Source organism: Aptenodytes forsteri, unplaced genomic scaffold (assembly GCF_000699145.1).
Source record: "Aptenodytes forsteri isolate BGI_AS27 unplaced genomic scaffold, ASM69914v1 Scaffold353, whole genome shotgun sequence".
In the NCBI taxonomy this organism is placed as follows: Eukaryota; Metazoa; Chordata; class Aves; order Sphenisciformes; family Spheniscidae; genus Aptenodytes; species Aptenodytes forsteri.
Window position 1 is genome coordinate 989,732 of NW_008794953.1, and position 15,460 is coordinate 1,005,191.

Here is a 15,460-nt window from a genome sequence, read left to right on the forward strand (position 1 = left end):
CGGTGGTGCTGCGCTGCCCCCCTCCCCTCCCTCCCTTCCCGCCGCGCCTCTTGAAGAAAGCGGTTTTTTCTGTTGTCGGGGAGCGTAAATCAGCTTCATCTAAAATCTCGGAAGTGCAAGTCCATCAAATCTTCCTCCTAGCCGCCTGCTACACCTTGCGTGAGTCAGACTGCAGAGCTCCCGCTGCCCTTCTCGCTGTGCGGGGCTGCTCGTGTTTCCCCCTGACTCAGAGGCAAAAGCAGAAGTGGAATCTGCTCACGCTTTCAGCGGTTCCTTCCCCGGTTGTTGTAGCAGTCGCTGACCTCCAGGCACTATGAATAAACAGCAAAGCTGGGAACAAAAGGAGTCTTCTGGCTGCCATTATCTCACATTAACATAGCAGACGCGCTGCGGTGTGAACAATGCGAGTCTCATTCGCCGATAATCAGCGAGTACCCAGGCATTTGGATTACCAAGGCAACAGGCAATGGTAGAATACTGGGTGGGTGTGTTTTTTATTGTAAAGGAGCAGTCGGATATGGAAACCCAGGTATATTGATAAAGCAGAGCAGAAGGAATGCCTGGTGGCAGGGGGGGACCGTGAGGGCTCGGGGTTGCATTCCGACACACGTGAGATAAATAAGACATGGATGAAGCAGGTCTGTGCTGTGAGATGCAATAAAGATTAAACTGCATTTGTCAAGCTGAAAACGATCATAAGATAATTTCAGCATTTTGAAAAAGGTAACAGGTGGCATGTTAATAACAGGGCTGTTACCGGTGGATTTTGTAACTGTAATCTGGGCTGTAGTAATGCGTTGCATGGTCTACTTGTGTGACAATAGAAGTGGGTGTGATGCTTTAATCTTTTTTCCTTTGATCGGATGGATGCTGTAGTCCCATAATGTCAGATGATGGTAACCCCTTCAGCTTCTTCTGAGGCAGGAGCGGGTCTCAGTAGCATTTTTGTTTCTTACCTGCATAGCTGTGATCATTTGTTCCACACGGACAGAAATAAGTTGTGTTATCTCTGTGTCTTTGCGCGCACGCACACACACATGTGCATGGGCATGTATGAAATCTATAACGTAGCAGGACTGTGTGTGTATGCAGGGGGGCGTGGGCGTTCGCAGGTTCAGAAACTTCTGAATTGATCTAATCATTTGGCCTGATGCATTTTTCTAATTTCAGGGGTTAGATTCAGATGTACTAACTCTTGCTGAGCAACGTGGTACTTTGCCGGCATGGCTCTCTAACCGATGAGACTGTGTGTAGAGTAAGGTGCCAGGAAGCAGCAGCAAGCATGTTCACAGCCTGACCTATAGCAACCCGGTGTGAAAGAGAAGGCAGCGTTCCCACCTCATGCGGTTGTAAGTCATCCAGGCCTCGCGAGCCTTGTCAGGACTATAAAGAAAAAGTTAAGGGCTTTCAGCTTCCAGAGGTACTTCACATCACCTGCTGAACTACCGGCTCAATTTTGCCGTCTCAGTCTCCACGCAAGCGGCTGTATTGTGCGTATGTGTGTGGCTGCATGAATGGTTATTGTAAATGTGTGTTGATATTTAAAAGAGCAGAGGCGGGGGGTGATAGCCACCTGCTAGCTGCAGGTGCCATCCAAACCATGGGGTTGATAAATGGCTTGCTGCATTCACCTTTTGACTGCTTCACCTGCATCTGCTCACCTAGAACAGGTTCAGAATGCTTGTTTTCAAACGCTTTGCCAGAAAACAGCCTTCCCTCTTCTTACGGTGAATTATGAAATTTTGAACCTCTTTCACTCTTCCTCTTCAGTTTACATTGCTCATAGCCCCATACGGGCAACATCCAGTACTGAAACAACGCTTGAGGTAATTCTTTCTTGATAAGGAAGTAGTTATGGACCCTCTGTGCATTTGGAGTTGGGAGAATTGAAGCTTTCCAAAGGGTTAGAGAACATACTCATCTAGCTGGAAAGAGTAGAGGGAAACAACAGACTTGAGAAATTGCAGGGGGATAATTTTTGGAGCTGTGTATTTTCTCTGTAAGATCTGAATGTTTGGAGTCACATCATTAAGAAGTAGAGGGAAATAAAGTCTTGCAAAATGCTTCCAAATTGACTTTTTTCACTTTTGCATTGCATAAATACACCCAGTGAGTTGGATGGGACTCTGTCTTATGTATTTGTTTAGTGAAATACACGATGGAGCCTTAATTTATGCCAATACCATTTAAACTTCTTCAAATAATGATACTAAATAGAGGAATGTATTTGAGGAAGGCATGCATCGCATAGGCAGCATCCATCGAAAGTAAGTTACTGCTAGCCATCCAAAGTCAGTATTGGTATACACACTTAACTACACCACCCTCTTTTTTTTTTTTTCCTCATCTTCAATGTAAACACCTTAGGATACCTGTACACAACATCAGCTTTTAGTTTGCTTTATGTCAGTGTGTGATGTACAGAGGTAGTTATTCTTTGTTTTCTTTACAATATGTCTTTATATTTCCTTGCTGGCTGTAAGCGGTCTTTGTGTCCTTCCTACGCGGGTGTCTCCTTGCTCTGCCATATTCCTCCGTGCGAACGGAGAACGGATTGTGTAGAGTGGTTTCTACAGTCTACAGAAAACACAGCACAAAAGGTCAAGGGATAACTGGGTTAAATTTTGTGTTACAAATTTTTTTTAATAGTAATGCGTTTTAATATCTGTAAACTAGATGAAAAATTAATTTTAAGTGTTTAAGTTGAAACACTTTGGCCAAGCACTTTAGCCATATGAAGATGGTGCGTGTGTCTCAGCTGGTGAGGCATTGGTTTTGTTCCTCTGAAAAAAAAATCTCGGTGAAAAATGAGAAGTCATTGGTTTCTTTCTAACAGGGGTTCTTTCGTCCAGGGGTTTTAAAAAGAAAACAAAAGCAGATCTCTGAATGTTTTTGATTGCCAGTGAGAGGAAATGAATTTTGGCTTTCAGGTGTCACATTGTTTTTTTCAAATTAGTAGTAAAGGCCAAGGATATTTTCAGTGGAAATTTGACCAGAAATAAATAAAATAAAAAATCCATTTGATCTGTTACGTATGACTAGATTGCCGGGGATTCCTAGCTTATCGAATTGGGAAAAAATTAGCTGAAGTCCTTCCTGGAGCATTTTAGTGTTGCAGGAAACTGCTAATAGTGTTCCATCTGTTCTTGCGATTTTATTTTTAAAGGAGTTGTTAGGTTTTGTTTATACCAATACAAAAATTACAAAAATGTGGTGAAATTCATGCCTGTTCCATAACATGAGCATACCGAAAAGGCGGTTCAAATTCAGTATTTGCACTGCACCATGCAAAGCAGTCTTTTTCTTAAGGAAGAGTATGCTTAAAATAAGTTTATGGTGGTGCCTTAATCAAGAAGTATTGCTGACTGAATCCATATTAATAATTAAAGCTACGTGAGTGGTGTTCATTCGAGAAACCCAAGTAAAACAAAAACTAAACCTGAACGAAAGAAGCTAAGCTGCCTAACTTGTGAGACAATACAGGCATGAAACGCATGTATTGGTGCTACAGTTACAGCTTTATTTCCTGTTCTGATTGTGGGATTTGTGATATCTTTCCACTGCAGACAGATGAAGTTTTAGGGGGAAGAGAGGGGTGAGGCAGGAGCAAGGAGCCTTGTTTGGAGATTGTTAGGTTTTAGTTTGTATTAAAGTAGTGTCACCTAGAGGCTCCAACCAAGAATACAGCCAAGGGGTGCTGGGCACCCTGAGCACACGTGTGCCCAGAGGCACTTGTAGGGGCAGAGCGAGGTGCAGACACAGAGAGGTGCCGGCGGGCAAGAACAGATCGGGAGCCCTGGTTTTGGCCTGTATTTGGACCGTTCTGATTTTTGGCCGTGTGTAACTGCAAAGGAGTGTTTGGCCTGGGTAGATGTCTGACACCTCACTCCTTGTTGTCAGATGCTCTCCTCGCTGGGTGTCCATAGGTGACAAAAGAAGATATGGGAGAAATGAGAGTCATTGTTACACTGGCAATTACCTGCTCATCTTGGCGTCAGCTGAAGAAGTTATGATAGAGTCTATAGATTTAAAGGACTCTGCGGACTCTGTATGTGTCAGCTACCAGTCAGGTGGGGTGACTGTGCTTCAGAAACGTTAAAGACCCCTGCAAAACTGTAAAGCTGGCTTCAGGGTAAGCAACAGAAACTAGTCACTGGAAGCCCAGTTGTGGGGAAACTTGATTGCGGTGCTTGGAGTGAAAAGGTTTTTTGAGAAAGCCAACATCTGGTGCTTTTCTGCAGTAGTTGATAGATATTCAGTGTTTAAAACGGAGATAGATGCTTTACAAAGGCAGTGTTTTTGACACCTGGCCTTCTCAACAAGTGAAGTGGAGGATCACTGGGAAGGTATAATTCCGGTTTTTACCCTCCTTCACAACATGTAAAGTGCCAATGCTCTAGGGATGCGTACTTCACTAAACCATCTGAATCTCTCCTTCCTCAATCAATGAAGACATGTAAACAGAGTATCAGATACACATACAATTGCTTTAATGACAACATAAACATATTTAAAATACAGCATTTTCAAATAATGCCACAAATCATGTATAAATTACAGTAATTCACTAGTATTAATTTACAGAGCTCACTTTTTATTAAGCAACTTTTATTAGAATTAACTAACAGTTACAGACTTCATGTCAGACACAGACTATTCCAAAGAGGCTGGATATCCGTCTGGTTCCGTTTTCCTAGTACGGAGATTAAGAGAAGCTGTTTAGACCTAAGTACCGGTGTACTTCTCTGACATGAGTGTTGTATTACTGATGGTTTCAGTACATTTGCCAGCAGCTAAGAAATCCTTCCTCTTTATTCCTTGATTGCAGTTTCACTACATCATAGTTTTGAGAAGTAATTTCCCTCCGTCTCTTCCTCTTTGCTCTGTGGCTTCCTCTGCTGTTTGGCCTTTAATGCTGACCAGTAGTATGTATAGGTTCATTAACACTATTATAAATTTAGTCAATACTCTTTTAGCGGACTCCAGCTGAGCCCAAACTGACTCACTGCCCTCCAGGGTCTAGTGAGAGACTTAATTACCCTTGTACCGTTCAACAGGAACAATGTCATGGGCAGCATTTTGCTGTGGCTGGAGAGGTTGAAGCTTCTTCCTCTATGGGCTGCCATTTTCAAGTTTAAAGAAAGGGATTTCGGAATAATTCACAGCTCTGTATAATAACAGCGGAAAGCCACTGCTCTTTTGCAATGAGAATTGGATTGGTCACGTTTCATTATGGTACTTACATGGATTTTCCTTTGATGGTGGGAGTATTCCTTTGGGTTGTCTAAGGACAGAAACGCAAGTTGAAAGAGCGAAGTGGAGGGACAAATAATCCTTTAGTTGAGTGGCACATGTTTCAGCATCTCCTACCGCTTGAAACCGAAGAAGCCCTCGTGCGGTAGAGGAAGGGTATTGTATCCAGTATGGCAAAAGTCATACTCAAACATGCGTGTGATTGGCGATGGGCCAGAGTATCATGCTGGGGAATGCAAACCACAAGAATGCCGTGTATTTCTCATTGGGGTAACTAAAGTGAAGTTTGAGTGAAGTCTAGCGCAGTAAGTGTATATTAGCGTGTATAAGTTGATGTTCTGCAAGGCACATCCATCACTGTTTCAGTGTTGCCATAATCTCCGATATTAATGTTGTCTGCGATTTAAAGCTAAGTTCTGTGTTGGATAATGTAATAGTCACGGGATTCAATGTGCACAATTAATATTTCTCAACAAATCTGTACCTGGTCTTTTTTTCTGGCTTTCCTGTGTTATGCTGGGTCCTGTGCTGGAGGCTTTCATCATATGTCAACAAAATGGTTTCTTGAGGTGTCTCCCATTTTAACTGTAATACAGTAAAAATTGAGTGACTTACTCTTCTTTGTAATTAGATGAAGTGATTGTATAGTCTTTGAGAACCCAGTGCAGCTTTCCACTAAACAAATGCTCTGACTCTACCATTGGAAAGTACGGGTGAATAATACATGAAATCTCTTCTGTGCACTGTAAAGGAGAGGAACGGGTAAGAGAAACATGCTTTGGAGGCAAAGAAAATGAAGAAATGGTTATAACTTCTTAACAGCAGGCTAAGACATGCTGGCTCAAAGGTTGAGTATGCGTGCAAACCGTATGGCATATTTGCGTTAGAAGAACCTTCAGTGACTCTGTGGTTTGATCCCTGCCTGTCATTACCCTCCTTATTTACTCACACACTTGCAAAATATTTGCCTTGTCCCTCAGGTTTTATTACCTGTCCACAGCACATCGGTGGGGAATAGAGAAGAATGGCTGCAGTGAGTCCTTTAACTGCTTATGTCATGGAGAGAGCTTCTTTTAGTCGTTGAAGTATGCAAACACTCATATGTGCCATAAATATCCAAACAAATCAGAGAGCAGACATCATCAAAAACAGTCAGAGAAGGAAGTAAAGTAGGAGGCATCATTCAGAGCAGGAAAAAAGAGGAAGGCTTCAGAGCAGTCACAAATTCTGGGTTAGTCATCATTTGTCTCCATGCTGGTGGAGGGGACTTGCTGAAGCATTGCGTCACTTGCAAATATTAGTCACTGAAGCCATTATCTGAGCCTCTGAATGAAAGGAGGAAGATTTTCAGCCTTCTAAGAGAAAATATTTTTTTAAAAAATGGGCTAGGAGGACTTACTGATTGCAAGGTATTAAATATGCCCTTATTCACACATTGTTTTATATGGATGCTGTCAATGTAAACATACATGTCAAGCATCTTATGGAGAATTACTATTTTCCATTAATTTTCCCTAATTATTTGTTAGGGGAAATTATTCTCTTCTCTAATTTAACTTATTTTAATTTTTTTGTGATTTTATTTCTTAATTCAATTTGGGTATTTTGAAACAAACAGGTCAGTTCAAATTCACAGCTATGTTCTAATTCAATGCTGTTGTGCTGGCGCAGCATTATGGAATTTGTTTGAAATTTCCTAGTTGTTTGTAAAATGTATTCACTGTTTCATTTTACCTTACACAGTTGCTGTTGCTGTTGTTAGATTATTGGTTACTCGGGACATAGGCAGTTTTGATCACACGCGTGCGCCCTTCTTTGTGCAATGCAATTCCTATTCTTAAGTGATTTACACTAGGCGTCATGAACAGGCTAAAGAATGAACACGTAGGTAGTCCTTGATTTTGGCTCACGGCACAAAAGGAAGAAGTGGACCAAGCCTGGCGTGCTGTCTGGGGACATGGGAGAGTCAGCTCTCTGGCCTGCCACGGCCACAGAGCCCTTTTTAGGACTTTGGCAGGTTGGTTGTCTCACCGCATCTTGTATGAGTTAACTGTGTGGCACTTTATGGTTGCAGGCTTTGAAGCACATGGATGCAGTGCTTGTAGAGCCTGTATGGATTCTTTAGGCAAGGTAGCCCTGTGTAGAATTCCCGTGATAGCTGGTAGTCCAGGCAAAAATGCAGTTCTTGATATAAAATACAAGTCAATGGCGTTTGAAAATGAGAGCAGTCTGTGTGTGTGTGTGTATTAAATGGTATATATATCTAGATGAGGAAAGATCACGCGTGTGTATGTGTACATATATGCAAATAGAAATCTAATTTACAAGTTAATAGTATGAGAACGAGCAAATTTCAAGTGGGATATATTTTACGGTTAGGGGATTAATAGCTACTTTCACTGGATTTAACCTATTTCATTAATTACACTGGATGCGTACCTATCCTGTGTTCGTTTTGAAACCGCCAATGCTTTTGTATGAAAAGAACTGTAAGAAATATTTGCTTGTGTCTGTGGACAAAGGTAATGGAAAAACCCAATCCTCTCATCCACATATTTATCTGAAAGATGTGTTGTGTATCTGCAGATGATTTTCTAGAATGCTGATTAGCTAATACTGTTTTTGGCATGCAGCTTATCCATCGTGTGGGAGAACACTATCTGAATGTCAATTTACTTTTCAAAATGATGTTGAACTGCTATTCCTTTAAAGGCTTTTCTGGCCATTTGGGGACCCAAATGTGCAGACAGTGGAGCTGCAGTCTGGTCTCAAAATCTAATTGAATTGATACGAGGCAGCTGAAGCAGTGATTGTTGAAGCGTTTGAGATGGATTGCAAAAAATAAGTGCTTCTGAGCAACTTGCTTAGTGGCCTTGTTTGAAACTCTGCCCCTGAGTTTATTTTTACTTTCATTGGTAACAGACCTTTATGGTAAAAGCCCTGTGCTTCGGTATAGTTAAGGAATTCATTAGTTCTGTGTGGTTTTGATATGATCACGTTGCTATTAAAGAAACTTTATGCCTCTGAGAGTACTAGGCTAATAATGGAAGTAGGAGTGGGGAGTTAAGGTAATGTCAGGTGTTAATCCCTTTGTCCCCGCCAGCAACTTGCCACTGTTCAAACTTCCAAAATCTCACCCTCCTAAACATTTTTTTTTGCAGTGATGGGTCTTTCCCTTACGATTCTGTTCCCTGGCAGCAAAATACCAACCAGCCTCCAGGCTCTTTATCGGTGGTCACCACAGTATGGGGTGTGACTAACACCTCTCAAAGCCAGGTAAGCTTTGTTTTTATGCTCCCTCCCCTGTAGATACTGGTTTTCACTAATGCTTGCAAAATGGAAAGCGTTTTGGAAAATCCTCTAGGGATCGAGAACAGTGTCTGTGTTCTCTTTGTTGTACATGCTGCATTTTTTTTCCAGTCGCGTCCTCTTTGGTGGCATCAGAAAGGAGGCATCTGAGAGCTTGAGTCAGTAACTCCTTTAGCTGCATGCAAATGTCAGGCTTGGGTTTAGCATGTACTTTGCGCTGTATGGTTTCAACACTAAAAGCATGACCTCTTGGGAATTTCAGATTGAATTTGAAGAGTTGTTTTATTAAAAATAGAATTTCTGTCTAGATTCACCAAATGACAGTTACTGTTGATTTTACCCGGCGTTGTGTTGTACTTGTGGGCTGGTGAAATCCAGTGCCAAGTCTACCCCAACGCTGAGGTGCTAACTACCAGCTATAAGCTGTGCTCTTTTCAACCTCTCCTGTTAACACTGCCTTACTTAGCAAAAATATTTCAATATGCGTTGGAGCAAAAGCACGAGCTCCTGGCTTCCAGGTGAGAGCCATACTTACTGGATTTTCATTCTGTTCTCTCCACTCTTACCTCTCTTTCTCTTCTGCAATGTATGTTGAATTATGCTATACAAAAAGAAGCAGCTTTAATGAAGGAGACGCCAATTATTTGTGATAGTGTGCTCTCCAAGGGATGTGGCACAAATCAAGCTCTCAAACAGTCTAGCCTTTTCTTACACCGTGGATGAAGTGCTCTAAACACATCACCATCTTTAATGAGTGCAAATGGTACATAAATCTAACTTGTCTTTTCTACCTTTTTCAAATCAAGTGACATTAGATCCCATACAAAATTTTCTGTGGATTTTTTTTTTTAATTATTTTAATTTTGGTCAGAAAATTAAAAACAAAATTGTTATGGATTGAGCCATTTGAAAAAGAAATCATTCAGGGGCCAAGTTATAGATACTGATATGGTAGTTAGGTAAGCACTGGTTGTGGCAAAATCTTTCTTCAAAAAATAAAGAGAGGAAACAGTTACAGGATCTATAACGTCATTTATTACTGTTGCTTTCTTTTTAACACCTTAAAAGAAAAGGTGTCCCATCCAGGAGAGAAACACCTGACTAAACGGGTAGGTCTATACCTTGGCCAGAAAATGGAAATATAGTTTCTTTTGAAATTCTTTCACACTTAAAAAGGCAAAAGGAAAGGAGAAGGAAAAAAAAAAAGACTGAGTTTTGTTCTGTCATAAGAACACTGTACTGTAACTTGAACTCTTCATGATACTTCAAAGGAACATGCAATGAAAGACAAAAAATGCTTTGGTAAAAAGAAGAAAATGCTCCTTCAGAATCACTGCAAGGGAAGGGTGAAACGCTGAAACATGAAGCTTGGTTGTAGCTGTTCAAGCAGATTGAAATGAATGACAGGGTTTCCCGTAAGTCTTCATGCTCCCCGAGGGAAAGGAATGAGCTGGGCTCACCGATTCCCTTTCACAAATTCCCAAAGCTGATGACTTGGTCTTCTGCAAAAATCATCACCACTAAATTTCTTCCTAAGTAGGAGACAGATTTCCATGCAGCTGATCCATGAACAGCCATACTTACGTCTCAACGGAAATTGTAGCAATTTTGGTTCAATTGAAAAAAAAAAAAATGCTTCAAACAAGCAAACCAAGTCCTTTTAAAAACAGAACAGAGGACTCTTTGCTAAGAAGCAATAAAAACAACAGACAGAATTCTGTACACTTTATAGAGAGTTAGAGTCAAGAACAGGTTAAGCCACTGAAATATATTCTTTCACAGTTTTTGCATCTGTAGTACCCTTTACAGTATGCCAATGAGACTGAATATTTGCAAGTTATTTCAAAGTTCTACATCAAAAAAAAGGAAAAGCATGTACTTTCTCTTAATCAGATGAATTTGTCACCTACAGAGCATGGTTCTAGCAGGCCTTTATCATAACTTTTTTCATAAGTGTGTTAGTTTGGGTTCCATCTAGTTAAAAATCTCCTGTGAAGGATAATTAGAGATCAGAAACTCTTTTTTGTTTGGAAATGGCAAAAGAAAAGGAGGAATCAGCGGGAATGTGCACCTAGATTATGTTCATTAGAGTTCAGAGTACAGGGTGGTTATATTATAATTTGTCAATTGCAGCAAATCATCTTAATTTGCGTGATGTAGTTCAAGCTACAGCCCCTTATTCTCATGTTTCTACTCACAGGTGCTGGGAAATCCAATGGCAAATGCTAATAACCCTATGAACCCAGCAGGAAATCCCATGGCTTCTGGGATGACTACCAGCAACCCTGGAATCAATTCCCCTCAGTTTGCTGGACAGCAGCAACAATTTTCAGCCAAGGCAGGCTCCACTCAGCCGTACATACAGCAGGGCATGTATGGGCGACCCAATTATCCTGGAAGTGGAGGCTTTGGTGGCAGGTAAGATTTACTTGTGTGAGGTGGAAAATGGATGTAAATAGCTGATGAAGCTTGTTTTAGTGACCTGGCAGAAGTGTCATGGGCTTATTTTAATTATATAAAGTCTCAGTAGCTATTTTACGCTGGTTAACTGAAGTGCATACTGCTTTTACAGCTTTGGAAATCAGCTACCCAAACTGCAATGAAATTCATCACAGTAAATGGAAATGGCTTAGGTCAATCAATTAGCTCTAATAAACCCCCAAAATAAAGTTTTAATTAAGAGAGATTGTTAAACAGACCACAGGCTTAGGAATGATTAACATTTAATAAGGCCAGGATGTGAAAGGTATTGATGGTATAATTTCTACGTGCGTATGGAGGAATAAGCTTGAGTATTAGGCAAAGTAGGTTTCTATGCAGTGGGATATTTCTGCCCAAAGACTTGCTCCACAGCAGGAATTTGAAAAGAATTGGGGGTGAAGATGTTTGTTAAGAGAGATGGTCAAGCTGTGTATTTATTTTGGGGAAGTAAATGCTGCATTAGTGAAATAAGGCAAAACTAATAGCCTGGGTTTTGTTACATTTTGACTTCCTGTGTCTATACTTTGTAAACAAGGGTGGTAAGTGCACTTAACTGAAACCACTATTTATGGTCCCTCTGCAAAGCCCGCTGAAAAGGTGGTTAGCATAGTCAGTCTAGTGTGAAGAATATATGCCTGAGACTCCGGGAACTTCTCTCTCCTTTCATCTCTGCCACCGATCTGCTGGTGACCTTGAGCAAGTCAGAAAGTTTCTTTAGCTTTGTATTAACATCTCTAAAATGGGCACAGTATACTGGCCCATATTTATAAAGATAGTTGATGTCTTGGAGTGGGAAAGGCACGGTTTAGCTTAATTTATCTTACGATCGATAGGCGAGCCGGGTAGGAATGGCAAAATATGTTGTGTGGGATCCAATAGAGCTGATTGCATTGGGTCTCTCCTGGCCTTTCTGCTGAGGTTCAGGGAGGAATGCTTTTACAATGTCAGGAACACTTGGCATAATTCACCACTGAGGCAGGTGAACGCGCTGTAGTGGAGGAAGCTCTCTGTTCGTGCTGCTGTGCAGTCTGCCCCTGCACTATTGGGAAATGGAGCATGCATTAACTTCCAGGATTTCAGTTCAGCTTCCCAGTAAGCTATAGAGCTGCAAAGCAGTTCACTGCCCCCGAAACAACTGGCAGTGGTGCCTTGCAATCCCGGTGGCAGCCCTGTGACTGTTGCACCTGAACAACACTTGTATCTCATGTACACACCTAATTCCCCATCCTGCTGGCTTTCATTAGGCATTGATACGTGGTTTTGGAACAGTTCCAGATGAGGATCACACCAACATTCAAAACAAAATCCACCAGGCATGTCTTAATTCTCTCCCTCTCCCTCTCCCTCCCTCCCTCCCTCTCTCTCTCTTTTTCTTTTCTTCCCTGTTAGTTACCCTGGAGGCCCAAATACTCCGGCAGGAATGGGGATCCCCCCACACACGAGGCCGCCAGCTGATTTCACCCAGCCAGCTGCAGCTGCTGCTGCTGCTGCAGGTGCAGCGACAGCTACAGCTACAGCTACTGTGGCAGCCCTTCAGGAAACCCAGAATAAGGACATGAACCAGTATGGACCGGTAAGAGAGTAACCCTTATGTCTTCATACCTGCCTGATCCGGACCATTACAGGGAATTGGACTGTCCTTCTCACTCCCCTGTTTATTAGGGTGCCTAATGCTTTTTTTTTTTTTTTGCATGAGCATGGTTATGAATGCTTATGAGAAGCGGCTGGAATGTGTGTATGTAGGTATGAGTTGGTCTCCCGTGTTTTTCCCAATAAATCTTGCCTAAGCGTATCTTGTAGTTTGGAGATTGCCCCTTAAAAAAATTGGATATTACCCAAAGTTACGGCTACATCTGACGTGGTCTATTATTGCTGCCTTTGCCAGCCCTGTGAACCTCTAAATTTGAGTACCTAGTGAAATGTTCCAGAATCTTGGAATAGGTTTTGTACCACTTGGTAAGAATTGTTTATTTTGCTAACTACAGTTGGTTGTTTTTTTCCCTTCAAACAAGGAAACAATAGTAGAAGAGAGATTTGCTTTTTAATAATGTTGTCTAGGAGAACAGCTATGCAAGACATGCGTTTCTGGTGATCCATGGCCTCCAGCATGTCATGACTTTGTGTCATAATTTTTTCTTAAAATAAACAAGGGTTTGATCAATTCAGGTTTTTTCCTCCTTAGCATTTTTTACCTCTCTGAGTTTTGAAGTACATGGGCCCGTATGCCAGGTGATGTAAAGAAGCACAATGTCTTAGAAATTGTAATGTTGCACTGTATTTACACAGCCAACTTCCTAACCTGTTACCTTGCAGTAATAGACTAGCCAATTTAAACAATTTAATTGTTCATCTTACACTTACATCTGTCTTTCTGTCTTATGCCTTCTACAATTCCAATTGAATTTTTATTATAAATAACATCACTGCCCATCACATGTTGGAGAACATTGAAGGAAAATGCGACATAAATCCTCCCCTTCTTCCCTCCCTAAAAGCATGTTCAGCTCCCTCCTCCCATTTTAAATGCATGTCGCATTTTATTCTTTTTTTTTTTTCTTCTTCTTCCGTTGAAGGTTTGTTCCTCTTTCCAGATGGGTCCAACTCAGGCTTACAACAACCAGTTTATGAACCAGCCTGGTCCTCGTGGCCCTGCTTCTATGCCAGGCAACATGAACCCAGCAAGCATGGGAGCAGGAATGACGCCTTCCAGTATGAGTGGGCCACCCATGGGCATGAACCAGCCTCGGCCTCCTGGAATGAGTCCCTTCAGCACCCATGGGCAGAGGATGCCTCAGCAAGCCTACCCAGGCCCACGCCCCCAGTCTTTGCCTATACAGGGCATAAAGAGACCGTACCCAGGAGAGGTAATCAAATTAATTATATTTTGCATACACTATTATTTTGACTGAAAGTTGCAACGTGCTGGGTAATGTGTGGTGTGCATCCCTGTATGATAGGTACACCTTTGTTCCAGCCTTGGTAGGAATACTGCCATCGAAATACGAGGGGCAGCAGCTCTTCCTTTTTAGCTTCTAAAGTATTCAGGTTGGCCCTTGCTACGTTAGTCAAGATGACAGTCATTAAAACCAAGAAAGGTCCAAAACTGGCTGAGCCCTCAAAATGTCACTTTGAAATTCTCATGCTAGATGGTGAATTCATAGACCATAAGCAGACTTCCTTCACAGGAGTGGATTTATTTAACGTGACAACTTGAAAGAGATGTTGAGGGTGAAATAATTCATTTGAGCCCAATACATATGTGATCTGCATTTTCTTAGATGGTTTTATTGTTCTAAAGAAATACAGGGCATACGTTGTATAAACACCAATAGTAGTAACATTTATTTTAAAGACCAGTTGCTTTCCAAACTCCTTGAGGCTCGATTTTCATAGGCACTGAGATGAATATAAATCATGTTGAACTCAAATCCCTCTGTGTCAGCATTTATCTAATACAAGTTTATTTGGAGTGTGGTATTTCTGTCTAAGTTCCCATGCTGTTATATGAGATCTGAGTGGCTTTGTAGGAAAAATCACATTGCCACTGAGTTGTATTATGACCTTGGGCAAAACATCTAGGGTCAAAATTTTAAAGAAATTTAGACAACCAAAGATGTAGACAGACAAGCTTTTGGATCTTTAAAAAGCACCGATGCATTTTACTATTCAAATTGGTGTGAATCGGGCAGTAGATGCTTTTGAGAATCTCACCAACTCTCTCTCAGCATCTATATGCACCTAAATGTCTTTACAAATCTAGCCACCAGTTACTAGCTACAGAGATAATTTCCTGCTAAAATTCTGTATTAAACCAAGACTACAGCAACAGCTATAACTCCAGGTGTAGAGCTTTGAATATTATGATATTGCCCTGACTATAAAAATGGTAGAAAATAGCAAACATACAGCAATGCAGAAAATATAGCAAACATTTATTATTGAGCTACATTTCTTTCCTGATCCGCAAACTTTTTTTTTAAATAAAAAGTTGGTTTTTTTTAAATTAAAAAAAAAAAAAAAAATCAGAAATAAAAGTAGTTATGTGCTTTTGCAGGAGTTGCTTCTCTGGGAAGGCTTTTCACCCTGTAAATACTGCAACTTACTCTACAAATAAGTTAAGAAAACACAGAATGTGGCTTGCTCAGATAATTCTTATCTTCAGATTTCATATTTTAGGGAAGACTGTAAATCCCTTTTTGCTGCTTCAGAAGCAGGTTTTTCATTGTAAGTGAATATGATCGTGTTCCCAAGAAGTTAATACTGAACAGTGCCTTAAATGTTACATGCTTGCTGGTCTGGAATTCTGCAGATCCCATAGATGCTATTTGCTTGTTGGCTTTTGGAAGCTTCATAGAATCATTAAGGTTGGAAGAGACCTCTAAGGTCATCGAGTCCAACCGTCGACCCAACACCACCG

The 15,460-nt window shown here is 41.2% G+C and overlaps 1 protein-coding gene across 6 annotated transcripts in view; it reads left to right on the forward strand.

Moving 5' to 3' along the window:
• The window catches only part of ZMIZ1 (zinc finger MIZ-type containing 1), a 318,248-nt gene that overhangs the window by 268,729 nt on the left and 34,059 nt on the right, over positions 1 to 15,460 (forward strand). For 4 of the 6 annotated variants that reach the window (XM_009275432.2, XM_009275436.2, XM_009275434.2 and 1 more), the window contains 4 exons: positions 8,415 to 8,529; positions 10,763 to 10,980; positions 12,433 to 12,616; positions 13,617 to 13,907. In XM_009275432.2, coding sequence (XP_009273707.1) covers positions 8,415 to 8,529; positions 10,763 to 10,980; positions 12,433 to 12,616; positions 13,617 to 13,907 — 808 coding nt within the window. The remainder of the gene's footprint in view (positions 1 to 8,414; positions 8,530 to 10,762; positions 10,981 to 12,432; positions 12,617 to 13,616; positions 13,908 to 15,460) is intronic. The other 2 variants (XM_009275435.2, XM_009275437.2) reach the window with 1 other exon arrangement.